The following is a 16,570-nucleotide window of genomic DNA, read 5'->3' on the forward strand; positions in this document are numbered from 1 at the left end:
CAGGATGTGGCTGGCGAGGAAGCAGGCCTGGCACAGTGAGCGGGCACCGCTGCAGAATATCCTGTGGGAGCTACAGAAGCTGGCAGGCCAGGCTGGATTGCAGGAGCAGGTGAGTGAGCTTGGGGGAGGGCAGTTCCCCCAATTCCCTCCACCCCAAGCACCCTCGACTGACCTGCCTGACCGAGGGCTTCCTTGCCCCGTACCCTCCAACTCGTGTCCCAGGGCTCCAATGCCTGACTGGGGGCTCCCCTGCCAAACCCAGGGTTCCCCTGCCCCATACCCCCCAAACTTGGGTTCCCACATCCCCAACATATGGCTACCCCACACTTTCCAAAACACCCTTACTCTTCATATGCCACAGCCCACCCCACCCCCTTCCCCATGAGCCATCTGTCATCAGTGTCCTCCATCTTGGACCAAACTGGTCTCGGTGGCGCCCCCTTCACTCTTTGGCCCCAGGGTCAGGCTGGGGTTGTCTGCGGCTGAACCCTGCTCTCACTGGGGTAACAGGATCTGTCTCCTTTCTCTTTCCCCACCCCTGTCTCTTCCCAGCTGGAGGAGGCGCTGTCCCGTCTGCTGCAGGAGAATCAGGCCCTGCGGGCTGAGCTGGCACTGTGGCAATCCCACGCCCGAGAGGAATGTACCACACCTGCCACTGGAGACGGACAACACCAGGGGACCTCAGCCACCCCCCCTCCAGCGCCCCAAGGGGATAGGGGCCAGGCGGACCTTACTTATGGTAAGGGGGGGGACATGGAGCTTTGGCTCGATTTGGGGGGTGAGATCAGGGCTTTTGCCCATGGCTCTGCAAGGGAAGGGGGCTGGGCATCAATGGGGTACACGGCCTTTCGGGAGGAGGGGTGGCACCTGCCTGCAGGTCAGGGGGAGGGGGCTGGGCAGTTATGGGAATCATGTGGAGAGACAGCAGAGTCCTGTGGCACCTTATAGAATAACGGACGTATTGGAGCATGAGGAGAGAGAGTCCCGGGTATTTGGGGAGGGTCATTGGAGAAAGGGGGGCCATGGCTGGAGGCCTAGGCATTGGAGGGTCATGGGAGCAGACCTCTAACTTGTGCCCCTGTCTCTCTTTCTCAGTTCTCCAGACTGTCTGGCCGGGGGTACAGGATGCCCAGACCCAGACAGAGGGGCCAGCACGGGGCAGGCGCCACAGGGAGCTCATCTCGGCGGCCTTCGACCACACTCAGTATGAGCCCTATGGGCTGCCTGAGGTCGTCATGAAAGGTGCGTGGTGGGCTGCTGGACCAGGCACATGGTGCAGGCACTGCCCATGTCTGGGGGTGCTGAGGTGTGGGAGGCAGTTCAGGGAGTTATGGGATGGGCAGCATTTGAGGGGCACTCTGGGGCAGGTTATGGAGCAGAGGGGTTCAGGAAGGAGGTTTGGGGCAGGGGAGCAGCAGACTGAGGGGGGTATGGAGTGGAGGGGATTCTGGGGGGAGATACAGGGCAGGGGAAGCCCCAATGTGGGAGGGTTACTGCGAGGGGAGTAGGGGGAGGCATCCCAGATTGTGCCTACATGAGAGTCCCATACACCCCTCGCCACCTGCAGCCAGTGGCCCTGTGCCCAGGCTCAGCTAGGAATTCTCTCCCCCCCCCCCCCGTTGATTTTCCATCCGGCTCAGCAGCTCTGAGCTCTGCAAGGAGGGGCAGGGGTGCAGTACTGATTCTGGCTCTGATCCCTCCCCAGGCAGCTGCCCTTCCCCACAGCAGGGCACTGGAGTGAGAGTGGGGGGGGGATCCCTAGCAGTGCTCCCAGCCCCCAGGGAGTGAGAGATTGGGACCCAGGTGTCCGGGATGGGGGCTCACCCCTAGCAGAGCTCAGCCCCCACATGTTAGCCCCAATCTCACTCTGTGCCCCACTCACAGGTTTTGCAGACATCCCCTCTGGCCCCTCCTGCCCCTATGTCCTTCGGAGGGGGCTCCTGGGCAGCACCCCCTTGGCCCAGCTGGCACCCAAAGCTGAGCCAGAGGAGGATCCCGCTGAACCTGATATGGGCACCAGTGTCTGAGAGCATCTACACTGCTGGGTGAGCAATCCCTGTATGCATCCTTGAGCTCCACCCCAGAGGCAGCTGCATCTTTGCATTGTGAGCAGCGAGATAATGATTTCTGTGTTTCACATTCTTTTCCATTCTGTTTCCAGCCTGGATGGCAGAAATGTCTCCCCTCCGGCTACAAAGATCCCTGATGTTGCCTGGCGCTCCCCAGCTGCTATGTGGCACCTTATGGCTGAGAAGGGGAGTCCTTCTCCCCTTCCCTCCACAGCTGGACACGTGTAACCCTCTGGGATTTATTTTACAACCTGGCTTCCTTAAGGTGCTAAAAATTGTGGGTGCTACAGCTCAATGGGCTCACAGCTGCTCAATGCCCCCCTCCCTGCACACAAGGAATGGGGGGGCTCAATGAATGGGGTTAATTGGAATCTCTGCACCCCCCCCCCCACACACACACAGACACACAGCTTGAAGGGAGTTAAGCCCTCTATTCTTGGCTCAGGGAATCAAAGGGCAGGTTGTGTCCACCCACCCAAAGTTTGGAGGAGTTGCTATGTTGAGTCATCCCCCCCGCCCGAGAGGGGCTCAGCAGAAGTTCCTCAGAGAGAGGGGGTGCAGCACAGGGAGTCTTTTCCCCCCACACACCCGCCCCAGCTCTGGGGTTTATATGTAACTCTGTCTCCCCCAGCCCCAATAAAGTTCCTTGCCTCAGCTTCAGGCAGCTCCTGCCTGCTTCTTTCCAACTTGGGGGACTGGCAGCTGCATTGCTCCCAAGCTAGTCTGGGCTGGAGACACCCCCATCCTGTGCAGGTCTCCAGCACTTCAGGGTGAGAGAGTATTACAACAGCCCCCCTCCCAGAACCCAGGCATCTGCAGGCAGAGGGACAGTAGTGCCCCCACTCCATTCTGCAGGGGGCGGGGAAACGGGCTCAGAGAGGGGACATGGAGCACTGAGACTTGAACCCAGGAGTCCTGCCCCCTCCTCTGGGGCCAGGGAGGGAGCAGTGGGGGGGGGCTTTGGGGGTTGCACCATCCCAGGGAATCCCCAGCAAGGGGAACCCCTCTATCCTAAAAAATCATCCCAGAATCCCATGGCAAAGGGATGTGTCCCCACCTCTGTCCCCCTGGGTACCCTGTGCTGGTACCAGCCTGTCCCCTCTCTGTGCACTGCCCCCCTCCATGCTCTCCCCCCGAAAAGGGTTAACAGCCCCCCCCCCAATCTGCAGCTCCTGCAGCCTGAGGCTCCGGTTCCCTCTGGCTGTGGTTGGGCGGAGGTGGGGAGGCTCCTGGCAGCTGGGGGCCAACAGGGTGTGTGTGGGGGGGAAGGCAGGCCAGCAGCTGCCCCATCCTGGGGCGGGGGGAGGAGTGAGAGAGGAGGCTGCACCTGTCTGCCGGATCCTAGTGCAGGGAGGAGCCGCTGCTGCTGCTGCTGCTGCTGCTGCTAGCGAGTGAGTGAGTGATACAGGGGGAGGGGGGATGCTGGGGCGGGTACCACTCCATCCATCCCTTCCCCCGAACTCTGTGCCCCACTGCCCACACTGGGCAGTGTGATGGGGGCTGGGGGACCAACTGGGCTGAGCAGCAGTGGCTTTATCTGGAGTGTGTCAAATGTGTAAGAGAGACGTGTGTGTTTGTGTGTGTGTGTGAGATTGTGACATGTCAGACAGCGGGGGATGCGTGTGAGATGGGGTGGGCCAGTGTGTGTGTGATACAATGTGTGATGCTGCATGAGACAGTCCGAGTCCGAGATACAGACACGAGACAGGGGATGTGTGTGAGATGGGGTGTGACTGTGTGAGCTACAGTGTGTGACAGGGTGTGTGAGACAGTTTGTGTATGAGACATAGACATGGGGATCCATGTGAGATGGGGTGAAACTCTGTGTGTGTGTGTGTGTGTGTGTGTGTGTGTGTGTGTGTGAGATACATGTGGTGTGTGAGAGAGACCATGTACGGGAGACAGACATGGAGATGGGGTGGGACAGTGTGTGATGCTGTGTGAGACAGTCCAAGTACAAGCAACAGACACGGGGATGCGTGTGAGATGGGGTGTTACAGTGTGTAAGCTACAGTGTGTGACAGGGTGTGTGAGAGAGTTTGTGCGGGAGACACAGACACAGGGATGTGTGTGAGATGGGGTGTGATAGTGTGTGTGATACAATGTGTGACACGGGGGTGTATGAGAGGCACCATGTGTGTCTGTCACCCCATGCTGGAGAGAACGAGCCTCACTCTGTGTATGAGACAAGTGTGAGTGTGTGTGTACACACCACAGGGGGCGACAGGGGGCCGTGTACAACGCCCCCTACTGGCAGAGGCCAAGCGTGGCGTAGCCGGGAGCTCCCCATGCAGCTGGCGCTCCTGCTCCGCTCCCTGCAGCCCTCTGCTGGCAGGCTGGGCACGGACGCTGGCTGGCGGCCCCTGTGCAGTGCCAAACCTGCGGTGGCGGCACCAGGGTCTGGCGGGGCAGAGCTAATTGAAAGACTCCCGTTAATTGGGCTCTGGCTGACAGGTTGGATGGGGGTGGGCTGGCACAGAGCCAGCTGTGCACCAGGCAGCTTCCCCCCCCCACGCACCCGACTGGGAGGGGCCGGGAGACTCAGCCCCCCTCCGTCGCTCCCTGGAGCCCAGCTACTGTAGGGTCTGGTTCTGCATGGTACCCAGGTGAGTGAATGGGGCAGCCTTTCCCCCGGGGTGGGGGAGGGAGACCCCCGCGCCCTCTGCAAGGGGCTGTACAGTGTATCCCCTACGTGTGGGCCCCCCGGGACTGGGGTTAACTCCCCCAAGACCCTCCCCATCGGGGATCCCTAGGATTGGAGTTAACCCCCCCCCGAGGGTCCCTGGTCAGGGGATGGGGGTCCCCCCCGGTGCCCTTCCCCCACCTCATGGGCAGCTGAGCACACACCCGGCTGCTCCTGCCCCTTTAAGCTCTGCTCCTCCAGCTACAGCATCTCCTGGCAGCAGCCCCGGCGCCGTCTCATTGCCCCCTCCCGGCTCCATCCACCGCAGCCCCTGCCCGCCCCGCCGAGTGCGCACTGCGCGCTGCTGCCCAGCTGGGGGCCGGCCGGGGGAGGCAGCGAGGTGGGCGGAGCGCTCCCCCCCCCCCCCCCGAGCTCCTTGTCTCGTCCCGTCTGTCTGTTGGGGAGCGGGGTCTGCTGGCGGGGGGACCCACTGGGCAGAGGTTCCGGCTCCGAGCGGCGCTGGGGGGATCCCAAGGGGAGGGGGGCGGAGCCGGGGTGTCAGTGCAGCTTCTCAACCAGCCTTCTCGCTGCCCTCCCGCCGAGCACCATAAGGTATGGAGGGGGAGCAGAGGAGTCTCGGCGTGATGCTCCCACTCCCTGTGATCCCCTTGCAATGAGCAACCTACCTCCCATGGGCACCCTGGGGGCTGAGGCAGAGCGGGGGGTGGATGGGGCGGCAGAGGGTATGGGGGATGGAAGGGTATCAGGTTGGGAATGGGGGAAAGGTGGGGGTATATTCCCCCACACCCCTCCCCCTGCAGTGAGCTACGCCATCTCCCGGAGTAGCGTAGGTATTGGGGGGAACTGGGGTTTCTCTATGTTATGGGGGTGGGAAAAAGGGGTGTCTCTTCTCACCCTGCCCTGCCAAGCACTATGGGCATTTGGAGGTGGAGGATGGAGGGTCTTTGTGTAGCGGGGGTTGTTGGAGGAAGATGGGTGTGGTGCTGTAGGAGTGGTCTCCCCCTGCAGTGAGCTACCCCCAGCCACCCCCTGGAACACCACATGGCACTGGGGGTGGGAGGTGGCATAGAGGGATGTCTGTGCAGTGGGGGATATGGGGAGTTGGCAGAAGGAGGGTGTCTTTCTCTGGACTCTGCCTGTGTCCTCTCCCCACAGAGAGCTATCCCCGAAGCCCCCTATGCATGTGGTATTGGGGTGGGGGTATAGGGGATATTGGGGATATGTGGGTGTAATGGGTGTCTCTGCAGTAGGGACTATGTGGGGTAGGCATCTCTCCACACTCCTCCCATCCCCCACCCCAGTGAGCCACTGCCCCAGAGCACCATGGGCTACTGGGTGTGGCATATTGGGTTGGGGTTCTCTAAGAAGGGGGTTTATTGGAGGGGATAAAGAGGGCATATCAGGGTGGAAGCTATGAGCGGTATTGGGTATACTGGAGGGTCTCTACATAGTGGGGTTATTGGAGGTATGGATAGGGTGTATCAGGGTAGGGACTATGAGGGTCTCTAAGCAGTAGGAGTTATGGGGGTATGGGTGGAGCATATTGGAGTGGGACCTCTGGGGGGTCTATATGCAGTGGAGATTGGGGTATGGGTGGGGGATATCAGGGGGAGGCCATCTGAGTATCAGGTGTAATGGGGGTCTCTATGCAGTGGGGTTATTGGGGGTATGAATGGGTGTAATGGGATCTCTACTGGGACGGTTATGGGGGTAGGGGTGGGGTGTATCAGGGTGGGGGCTATGGGTGATATTGGGATGTAATGAGCTGTCTCTGCAGTGAGGGTGAGTGGATTATGGGTGGGGCATATTGGATGGAGGTATGGGTAAGGTATATCAGAATAGGGGGCTATGGGTAGTATTGGGGGTCTCTCTGCAGTGAGGGCTATTGGGGTATGGGGGGCTTATTGCTATTGGGGGGCTATGGGTAGTATCAGGGTGTAATGTGGGTCTCTATGCAGTGGGGGTATGGGTGGGGCATATCAGGGTGGGGGGCTATGGATGGTATTTGGATGTAATGGGGGACTCTATGCAGTGGATTGGGTTATGGGTGTATTGGGATGGGGTGTTGGTGATATTAGGGTGCAATGGGGATCTCTGCACTGGAGGTTATTGGGGTATGGGTGGTATTGGGGTGGCCTCCCCCACACTCACCCCCATCTTCTCCCTGTAGTGAGCTCTCCCCTGACCCCTGCAGCCCCCAACCCTGCCGAGAACCATGGGGCACTGCCTGTCTGCTACTCATCTAAGGAGTCAATCCTGAGTGGGGCGGGGGTGGGGCAGACACCCCATAGTGGGCGGGGCAGCGTGATGCGACGGGCTACGGTGCTGGCCCTGCTGACAGTGGTGCTGGCCTACCTGGTGAGCGGCGCCTTCGTCTTCCGCCTGCTGGAGCAGCCGCATGAGAGCCGCCAGCAGGAGGCACTGCAGGTCATCCGTGAGCAGTTCCTGCAGAGATATCGCTGTGTGCCCAGCCAGGAGCTGGACACACTCATCCTGGTGAGATGGTGGGAGAAGGGCATGGAAGGGGATGGGGTGGGGTGAATAGGGGAAAGAGGGGAGCAGGGGTGGGGCATGGTGGAGGGGGTAGCAGGCATTGGTGTGGGTGATGGGAAGTGCTATGGCCACCACTGAAAGTCCCCTCAGTTACAGCGCTGCCAGTTCCTAAAGAGACAGAGGCTCTTGCTGGCTCAGGGATTGCGCAGAGCCTCCAGCTTTTCCTAAAATCCTAATGAATTAATTCTCTATCCCCAGTCCAGAAATTAATTCCCTCCCTGGCCTCCTACATCTGCCCCCCTCCTCTTGCAGCTCCATGGGGCTTGTCACCCTCCCCCAGTCTGGGAGGGGCAGGGCTGAAGGGGGGAGCAGGGCTGCCCTAAGCTGCTGGGCTCTTTCTCCTTTCCTCCCCCATTCCCTCCTGTCCCCTGCTCCTTCTCTCCCCTCACACCCCACAGTTCTCTAGCTGATATCTCTTGTGGGGGAGGGAGAGCATCATCTGCCTCCTGCAGCAGCCCTGATTGGCTGCCCTTCCCAGGAGGTGGAGAAAGTGGGAGAAGAGCAGCCAATCACAGGGGCTTTTCCCCCTAACCCTTGGGCCAGGCTGGAAAACTCCTGAGATTGACAACTCTGATTTTGGCCAATGGGGGGGGGGAGGGGATGGTTGTAAGGAGTAGATGGGGAGGGACAGTGCTGGAGGAATGGGAAGGGTGTGGGGCAGAAGCAGATGCAGGTTGGGGTGATTTGGGGGGCAATGGGGTGGGGTGAGGCTGATGGAGGGTTTCCAGGGGGAGATGGGGAGAAGAAGGGGAAAGAGGGGAGGGGAAGGGAAGGGTGGGGGGCAGTCAGGTGTCTGGGGACAACAGCCATGGGGCAGTCAGGAAAGGGTTGGCAAATGTGTACTGGGAAAGCCAAGTTCGGGGTTAAGGATGTGGGGAGGGGACAGCAGGAGCTGCATGATGTGGGGGAGCCCAAAAGCACTAGCATTAACCCCTCCCATTTCCCCCAGCATGTCAGAGACGCCATGGGTGCCGGCGCTGACCCCACAGCCAACAGCACCAATAGCACCAGCACCAACTGGGACATGGGCAGCGCCTTCTTCTTCGCTGGCACCGTCATCACCACCATCGGTACTGGCCCGTGGGATGTGTGTGCGCGCTGTGGGTAGGGATTGAGGGCAGAGGTTGGGGGTGGGTGCTCAGGGCTGCAATAGCAGTGAGCTGCAGTTCAGGATTAAGGGGCATCAGTTCTGCCCCCTCCCTGCTGACTCCATGCCCCCCCCAGGGTTCGGTAACACATCCCCCAAGACAGAGGGGGGGCGTCTCTTCTGCATCTTCTACGCTCTGGTTGGGATCCCGCTCTTCGGGATGCTGCTGGCTGGGGTGGGCGACCACCTGGGCTTCTCGCTGCGCCAGGCCATCAGCAAGGTGGAGGATATCTTCCTGGTGAGTGCCCTCTGCGTCCCTGTCCCCCGGCCCCCACAGAGCCAGGGCCCATGTACCCAGCAGCTCCAGGGTCGTCAGTGCTTCCCCCGCTCCAACCCCTTATGTCCAGCAGCTACAGTGTCTTCCACGGTCCCCCTTGGTCTCCCAGCCTCCTCTGCTCCCCCAGCAGCCCCCCCATGCCCCTGCACCCACTCTCCGGGCTGTGTGCAGAGCAGAGGTGCTGCAGAGGAGGTGTCAGATAGTGGGACCAGGAGCCTAGCTCTGCTTCCCAGCACTAGATCATTCCCATTTATGGGGCCAGCTTGGTTGGGGGCTCCTGTCCCAGGGGGCTCCCCAGTCTGTTTCCTCCCCCAACACTCTCTGCCCCCACCCCGTGGGTTCCAGGGATTCCCTTCCCAGAGGTGGGGGGAGGGTCCTTTCCCCAGGGTTGTGTGGCACAGTTCCCCTCCTGGGTAGTGTGGCCACCTCCGAGGTGCAGAAAACCCAGCCTCTGGCCACCCTGCCACCTAACAAATCACAGCCTCTGGCCATCAGCCCATCAACCAACAACAAAATCTGGTCCACTTGTCACACCACGACCAGAACCCAGTCACTAGCCACACCCCCTGTTAAGGAAAAGGGTCCTAGTGCCCATTATAGGTATTACTAGAATGCGTTAGAGAATCGTTTTACAAAACAGACAAACAACCTCCACACAATCTGTATATTTTTATGTTCTTTTACATAAGAACATAAAAATGGCCATACTGGGTCAAACCAAAGGTCCATCCAGCCCAGTATCCTGTCTACCGACAGTGGCCAATGCCAGGTGTCCCAGAGGGAATGAACCTAACAGGTAATGATCAAGTGAGCTCTTTCCTGCCATCCATCTCCACCCTCTGACAAACAGAGGCTAGGGACACCATTCCTTACCCATCCTGGCTAATAGCCATTAATGGACTTAACCTCCATGAATTTATCCAGTTCTCTTTTAAACCCTGTTATAATCCTAGCCTTCACAACCTCCTCAGGCAAGGAGTTTCACAGGTTGACTGTGCACAGTGTGAACAAGAACTTCCTTTTATTTGTTTTAAACCTGCTGCCTATTAATTTCATTTGGTGGCCCCTAGTTCTTATAGGAAAAATTAAATAACTTTTCCTTATTCACTTTCTCCGCACCACTCATGATTTTATAGACCTCTATCATATCCCCCCTTAGTCTCCTCTTTTCCAAGCTGAAGAGTCCTAGCCTCTTTAATCTCTCCTCATATGGGAACCCGTCCAAACCCCTAATCATTTTCGTTGCCCTTCTCTGAACCTTTTCTAATACCAGTATATCTTTTTTGAGATGAGGAGACCACATCTGTACACAGTATTCGAGATGTGGGCGAACCATGGATTTATATAAGGGCAATAAGATATTCTCTGTCTTATTCTCTATCCCTTTTTTAATGATTCCTAACATCCTGTTTGCTTTTTTGACTGCCGCTGCACACTGCGTGGATGTCTTTTATCATTTTTCTTACCTCATCCTAACATGGGCCACAGTCCAAACTACAAAGCATGGATTGTAGAGTGCTTTGGCATGTCTCAAGTGAAAAAACCCAGCACAGAAAATCTTCTACCTGGCAAAGCAGTACAAAACCCGGCCAGGTGGCACCTCTACTGCCAGGGGGCTGTGTGAGGTGGGGGGGCGAGAGAGAGAGAGAGAGAGTGTGTGTGTGTGTGTGTGTGTGTTAGGAGGAATCAGTGTGTGTGAGGGGCAAAGGGGTTGGTGTGTGTGGTAGTGGTGGTGGTGGTTCCCCTCTCGGGGGTCAGAGTGTGCGTGTGGGGGAGGGGCTTTCCCCTGGTACTCCCCTGATGCTGTCTCCTCCCTCCCAGAAATGGCAGGTGAGTCCTACCATTGTTAGGGTTCTCTCTGCCCTGCTCTTCATCCTCATTGGCTGCATCCTCTTCGTCACCATCCCCACCATTGTGTTCCAGCGAGTGGAGGGCTGGACCCTGCTGGAATCTGTCTACTTCGTGGTCATCACGCTGACTACCATCGGCTTCGGGGACTATGTAGCAGGTAGGCATGAGGGGATCTATATGGGGGAGGCTGTCGGTGATGGGCAGGAGGGGGGCTCAGTGGAAGCTGGGCTTCATGGGAGACAAGGAAAGGGGAGGGGGGAGCCTAGTGTGTGTGTGGGTTAGTGTGAGAGAGCCCCTAGTGGGTCCCAGTGTGGGAGGTGTGAGGAGCGAATGACAGGGAAGGTGGGTGGTGAGGTGTGATGTCCTAAGTGGAGCAGAGGATGTGGTCCAAGAGCTAATTATAGCAGGACTGCTCAGTAATAGCGACCATAATGTAATTAAATTTAGCATCTCTGTAGGGAGATAATACACACACACAAAATCCCATTACAGTAAAATTTAACTTTAAAAAGGGGAACTACACAAAATGAGGACACTTGTTAGATGGAAATTAAAAGGAGCTGTCACAAGGGCAAAATGCCTGCAAGCAGCGGGGACTATTTAAAAACCCCATAATACAGGGTCATAGTAAATGTATACCCCAAATCAGAAAAGACCATACGAGGACCAAAAGAATACCACCAGAGCTAAACAGCAGAATAATGGAGGTTGTTAAAAGCAAAAAAGCACCCTTTAAACGTTGGAAATCAAATTCCAATGAGTTCCAACAAACTCAGGCTGGTTAACGGTACAAGTGTAATAAGACAGGCCAAGAAAGAACTTGAGAAGCAACTTGCTAAAGACACAAAAAGTAAGAGTAAGAATTTTTTTTAGTACATCAGAGGCAGGAAGCATGTCAGACAGGCAGTGGGGCCAGGCCACAAAAGTGTTCAAGGAGTACTCAAGGAAGACAAGGCCATTGCAGAGACGCTAAAAGGATTCTTTGCATCAGTCTTCACTCCAGAGGCTGTGGGGGAGATACCCCCATCAGAGCTATTCTTTTTGGGTGATACATGTGAAGTACTATTACACAGACGTGTCAGTGGAATTGATTTTAGAACAAATTGATAATTAAACCGTAATAAGTCACCAGGACCAGTTGGTATTCACCCAAGAGTTCAAACATGAAATGGCAGGACTACTAACTGTGGTATGTAATCCGTCACTGAAACAAGCTTCTGTACCAGGTGGCTGGAGGATAGCTTAATGTAATGCCAATTTTTAAAAAAAGGCTCCAGAGTTGATCCTGGCAATTACAGGCCAGTGAGCCTAACTTCAGTACTGGGCAAACTGGTAGAAACTTTAGTAAAAAAAAACAAAAAACCCTGAATTATCAGTTAACACTGATAAACACACTTTGTTGGAGAAGAGTCAACACAGCTTTTGTAAAGAGAAGTTGTGGCTCATGACTCAAGAATTCTTTGAGAGGGGTCAACAAGCATGTGGATAAGGGTGATCTAGTCGATATAGTGTACTTAGATTTTGAGAAAGTCTTTGACAAGGTCTCTCACCAAAGGCTCTTACGAAAAAAGTAGTCGTGGGATTAGAAGGAAGGCTCTCTCGTGGATCAGTAACTGGTTGAAAGATAGGAAACAAAGGGTAGGAATAAATGGTCAGTTTTCAGAATGGAGAGAGGTAAATATCAGCGTCCCCTGAGGGACTGGGACCTGTGCTATTCAACATATTCACTAATGATCTGGAAAAGGGGAGTGAACAGTGAAATGGCAAAGTTTGCAGATGATAAAAAATTACTTAAGATAGTTGAGTCTAAAGCAGACTGCAAAGAGTTACAAAGGGATCTCACGAAACTGCATGAGTGGGCAAGAGAATGGGAGATGAAATTCAGCGTTGGTAAGTGCAAAGTAATGCACACTGGGAAACATAATCCTAGCTACACATACAAAATGATGAGGTCTAAATTAGATGTTGCCACTCAAAAATGAGATCTTGGAGTTCTTGTGGGTAGTTCTCTGAAAACTTCAGCTCAATGTGCAGCAGTGGTCAGAAAGGCTAACAGAATGCTAGGAAGGATAGAAAAGAAGACAGAAAATATTATAATGCCACTATATAAATCCATGATGTGCCCACACCTTGAATTCTGTGTCCAGTTCTGGTTGTCCCATCTCAAAAAGGATATATAGTGGAACTGGAAAACATTCAGAAAAGGACAACAGTGGTGATCAAGGGTATGGAATAACTTCCATATGAGGAGAGTCTAAAAATATTAGGATTGTCTCTTTTCTAAGCTGAACAATCAAGTGGGAGATATGATAGAGGTCTACAAAATCATGACTGGTGTAGAAAAATAGAGAAGTCTTATTTACCCTTTCACACAATACAAAAACCAGGGGGTCACTGATTGAAATTAATGGGGAGCAAGTTTAATACAAACAAGAAGAAATACTTCTTCACACAAGACACAGTCAACCTCTCATGAGATGTTGTGAAGGCCAGAAGTATAACTGGGTTCAAAAAAGAATTAGATAAGTTCATGGAAAATAGGTCCATCACTGGCTATTGGCTAAGATGGTCAGAGATGGATATACCCCATGCTTAGGGTGCTCTTAACCTTCCAACTGTCAGAAGCCAGGAGGGGCAGACAGATGGATCTCTCCAAATTGCCCTGTTTTGTACACTCTCCCTGAAGCTCCGGTGTGGGCTACTGTCGGAAGACAGGATACTGCTCTAGATGGACCATTGGCCATTCTTATATGGCCAGGGGGGCCTGGTACAGGGAAAGGAGAATAGGGAGGGGGCAGAGGGAAGTGGGTGGAGAGGGGCTGGCAGGAGGATTGGGGGCAGTGGAGTGATGGGAGAGAGGGGCAGGGAAGGCACAGCCGGTGCAGCGAGGAATTTGTGTGTTTCGGGGGCAGTGTCTCAGCATCTTCCCTCCCAGGTGATGGTATGGGGGACAAGCACCCCTGGTACAAGCCTCTGGTCTGGTTCTGGATCCTGCTGGGCCTCGCCTACTTCGCCTCCATCCTCACCATGATTGGCAACTGGCTGCGGGTGTTGTCCCGTCGCACACGGGCCGAGGTTGGTACCCTGCACTTCCCCCACACCGCCCCTTTGATCCCCTCACTTCTCCCCACCCCTCAGATCCCCTCTTTGCCCCCCATCCTGCCCCTTACCCTCCCACGGAACCCTCACTACCCTGCCCTCTGACCCACTCACTGCCCCCTTTTGCATCCTCTCATGGACCCCCAATGGACTCCCCTCTGCTGTGCTCCTCTGCCCCCCACTCCTCCAACCCCCCTACTTTCTGCCATCTTGCCCCTCCAACCCCGCACAGAGCCTCCATTGCCTCCCACCCCTCCAGCTCCCCCTATGAACCCCCTCACTGTCTTGCCCTCCATCCCCTTACTGCCTCCCCTTTGCATCCCCCATGAACTCTCCACTGTCTCCTCCTGTCACCCACAGACCTATCCCCCTCACCTCTCTAACCCCCTCACTGTCCCCCACCCCACCTCTCCTACTCCCCACAGACTCTCACTATCCCCCCAACACCCTTTTGCATCCTCCCACAGACTTTGCATCCCCCATGGTGTCCCCATCCCATCCCAATGACCCCCCCACGGCACCCCCAACTGGCTGCGAGTACACAGCATACACATGCATACACATGCCAGGGTTGGTACCCCACTACAGACCCCTTCACAACCACCACCTCTTCTAACCCCTTAAAGGACCCCCCATCGCCCCCCATTGACAACTTGCTGGGGGTGCTGACCCAGCACACGTGGGATGAGATGGGTCCTCCCCACCCCCAGCCAACCACTCCATTTGACCCCTCTCACAGCCCCTGCATCCCCCTGTGGACTCCGTCACTGCTCCACCCCACCCCCACAAGATACACCCACTGGCGGGTGCTGTCCTGGTGCACAAAGGCTATGTACCCACCCTGCACACGCACACTAGCATGCACCCCCTTCAAAAGAGCCTCCCCCCACATCCTGTACACACACCTCAGGGCATGCTCCCCCCCAGTCTGACACCTCCCAATCCAGCAGAGTGGATGGGTGGGGGAAGGGAGGAGTGGTTCATGTGGAGAGGGGGCATGTCAGTGGGAAGGGATGGGGTGGGGAGCAGTAAGTATGTGGGGGGTCAGGGTGGAAGTGGAGGGGGGTCAGTGGCAGGGCTTGGATGGGTTCCCTGACTCTCCCCCCAGATGGCAGGGGGTCTCACCCTGCAGGCTGAGGGGGCTGGGGGTGTATGTTGAGGGGATCAGTGGAGGGATGTGGGCAGGGAGGTCAGTGGGGGGGGATCGGTGGTGAACGCGGTGGGATCAGTGTGGGAGATTTCCCTGCCTGTCCCTGATTCCCCTCTCAACCTACAGATGGGAGGCCTCACCGCGCAGGCTGCCAGCTGGACAGGGAATGTGACAGCCCAGCTGCGGGTGACGGGCATGGGGCTGCCCGAGAAGCTTCAGAAAGTGGGGACGCTGAAGGGACACCCACCCTCCCCTATGCCCCCAGAGCTTCCACCTTCTCCACCACCTCCCTTGCCTCGCCCGGAGCTCCCCTCTCCCAGCACCGCCCTGCAGGTGGCCCAGCTCAACGCCCGCAACATGGCCGCCTCAGCGGGGGGCGGCCTGCGCCCTATAGACTACATGGGGGAGAACCTGGCCTTCATCGATGAGAGCTCCGACACCCAGAGCGAGGCGCCCAGCGAAGGGGGGCTGCAGGCCAAGCGCCCCCGCCAACTCCGCCGCCTGCGTACCCGCCACACCCACGGCCAGCCCCCCGGCCTGCCTATGGACCTGCTGAGCCGCACTCGCCACAAGGGCGAGGCGGTCTAGAGGGGAGTGGAGCGACCCCAGCACGGAGACTGCTACCCTGCAGCATGGTGCTACCTGTGCCCCCAACAGCATAGAGACTGCCCCCCTGGCTGTCAGCTGGGCCTTCCTGTCCCCCATGGTACCAATGGGCCCCCACCAACACAGACCTCCCATCCTTCATGGTACCAACTGGGCCACCCCGCATGGAGACATCCCATCCCCTGTGATGGCAACTGCCCCCCTGCTGCCAACTGCCAACCCAGCACTGAGACTGCCTCTCCCACCCCGGTACCAGCTGAGCACCCCTGGCACAGAGACACCATCCTCCATGGTCCCCTCAAGGTGCTAACTGTCCCTCCCCAGCACCAGACCCCACCCACGCCCAGAAAAGGGATTTGCTCCCATCCCCTTCCTGGTACCAGGAGACCCACTCCAATACAGGGAACCCCACTGCACACAGACACCTACCACCCCAGTTCAGAGACTAACTCCCTCCCCTGGAGTGTCTGGGGGGCAGCTCGTGGGGGACACCCCCGTCTCCCCCCAAATCTGTGCCTCATTTGCCTTGTGAGCTGGGTCCTTAAGCCCCCCCAAAAGGGGGGAGGGATCAAACTGCCAAATGATATTCTGAACCCCCAAACTCCTGGGGGGTGACCCCTCCCAAATCAACTGGGGGAATTTATTGAACCGAACAAGGGGCAATGCTGTTCCCTGCTGCCTCCCCCACTCCCCCGTGGTGTAGGGAGTGGGGGTGTCCACCCAGCGATCCCGCTGTGTGTCTGTCTGTCCTGTCGCCGCCCGCCCCCCCCAATCCACACACACAAAGGTGCCTGTTTGACTCTGTTCGATGGACGATTTTTTGTTTTGTTTTTTATTTTCCAGATTAAACCAAAATCTGAATGAGAGACACTGCATCCGTGTGTCTGTCCAGGGTCGGCATGGCTGGCACAGTGCCTCAGGGAGGGGGTGCTCAGGAGGCACTAGTCCAGGAGGGGTGGGGGAGCATGGAAGAGGTGTAGGGGGGTTCAGAGGCAAGAGGCTGTAGGGGTTTGATGGGGGACAGGAACCAGGGTGGGGGGGCAGTGCAGAAGGGGTGCTGGGAGTGGAAGTAAGTGGAGCATGATGGAGGTGGGGCCACAGAGTGGGGGGTGTCACCCCTCCCAGGGGTCCTCCACCCCCAGGGGACCTGTGCAAAGTATGGTGTGGGGGATTG

General features: G+C 56.9%; 1 protein-coding gene across 6 annotated transcripts; it reads left to right on the plus strand.

Annotated features, from left to right (window-relative positions):
• The first annotated feature begins 4,545 nt into the window (after positions 1 to 4,545).
• KCNK4 (potassium two pore domain channel subfamily K member 4) lies at positions 4,546 to 16,262 on the plus strand. 6 transcript variants are annotated; one of them, XM_039546370.1, is made up of 7 exons: positions 4,546 to 4,675; positions 6,884 to 7,209; positions 8,216 to 8,336; positions 8,491 to 8,651; positions 10,512 to 10,698; positions 13,477 to 13,616; positions 14,917 to 16,262. In XM_039546370.1, the coding sequence occupies exons 2-7, from the start codon at positions 7,021 to 7,023 to the stop codon at positions 15,376 to 15,378; spliced, it is 1,260 nt and encodes a 419-aa protein (XP_039402304.1). In that variant the 5' UTR covers positions 4,546 to 4,675; positions 6,884 to 7,020; the 3' UTR covers positions 15,379 to 16,262. The 6 variants fall into 6 exon arrangements, with proteins under 6 accessions (XP_039402304.1, XP_039402305.1, XP_039402303.1 ...); XM_039546371.1 differs by lacking the exon at positions 4,546 to 4,675 and adding an exon at positions 4,981 to 5,092; XM_039546369.1 differs by lacking the exon at positions 4,546 to 4,675 and adding an exon at positions 5,183 to 5,304.
• Positions 16,263 to 16,570: the final 308 nt, after the last annotated feature.

The sequence above is a fragment of the Mauremys reevesii genome, linkage group 7 (assembly GCF_016161935.1).
Source record: "Mauremys reevesii isolate NIE-2019 linkage group 7, ASM1616193v1, whole genome shotgun sequence".
NCBI lineage: Eukaryota > Metazoa > Chordata > Testudines > Geoemydidae > Mauremys > Mauremys reevesii.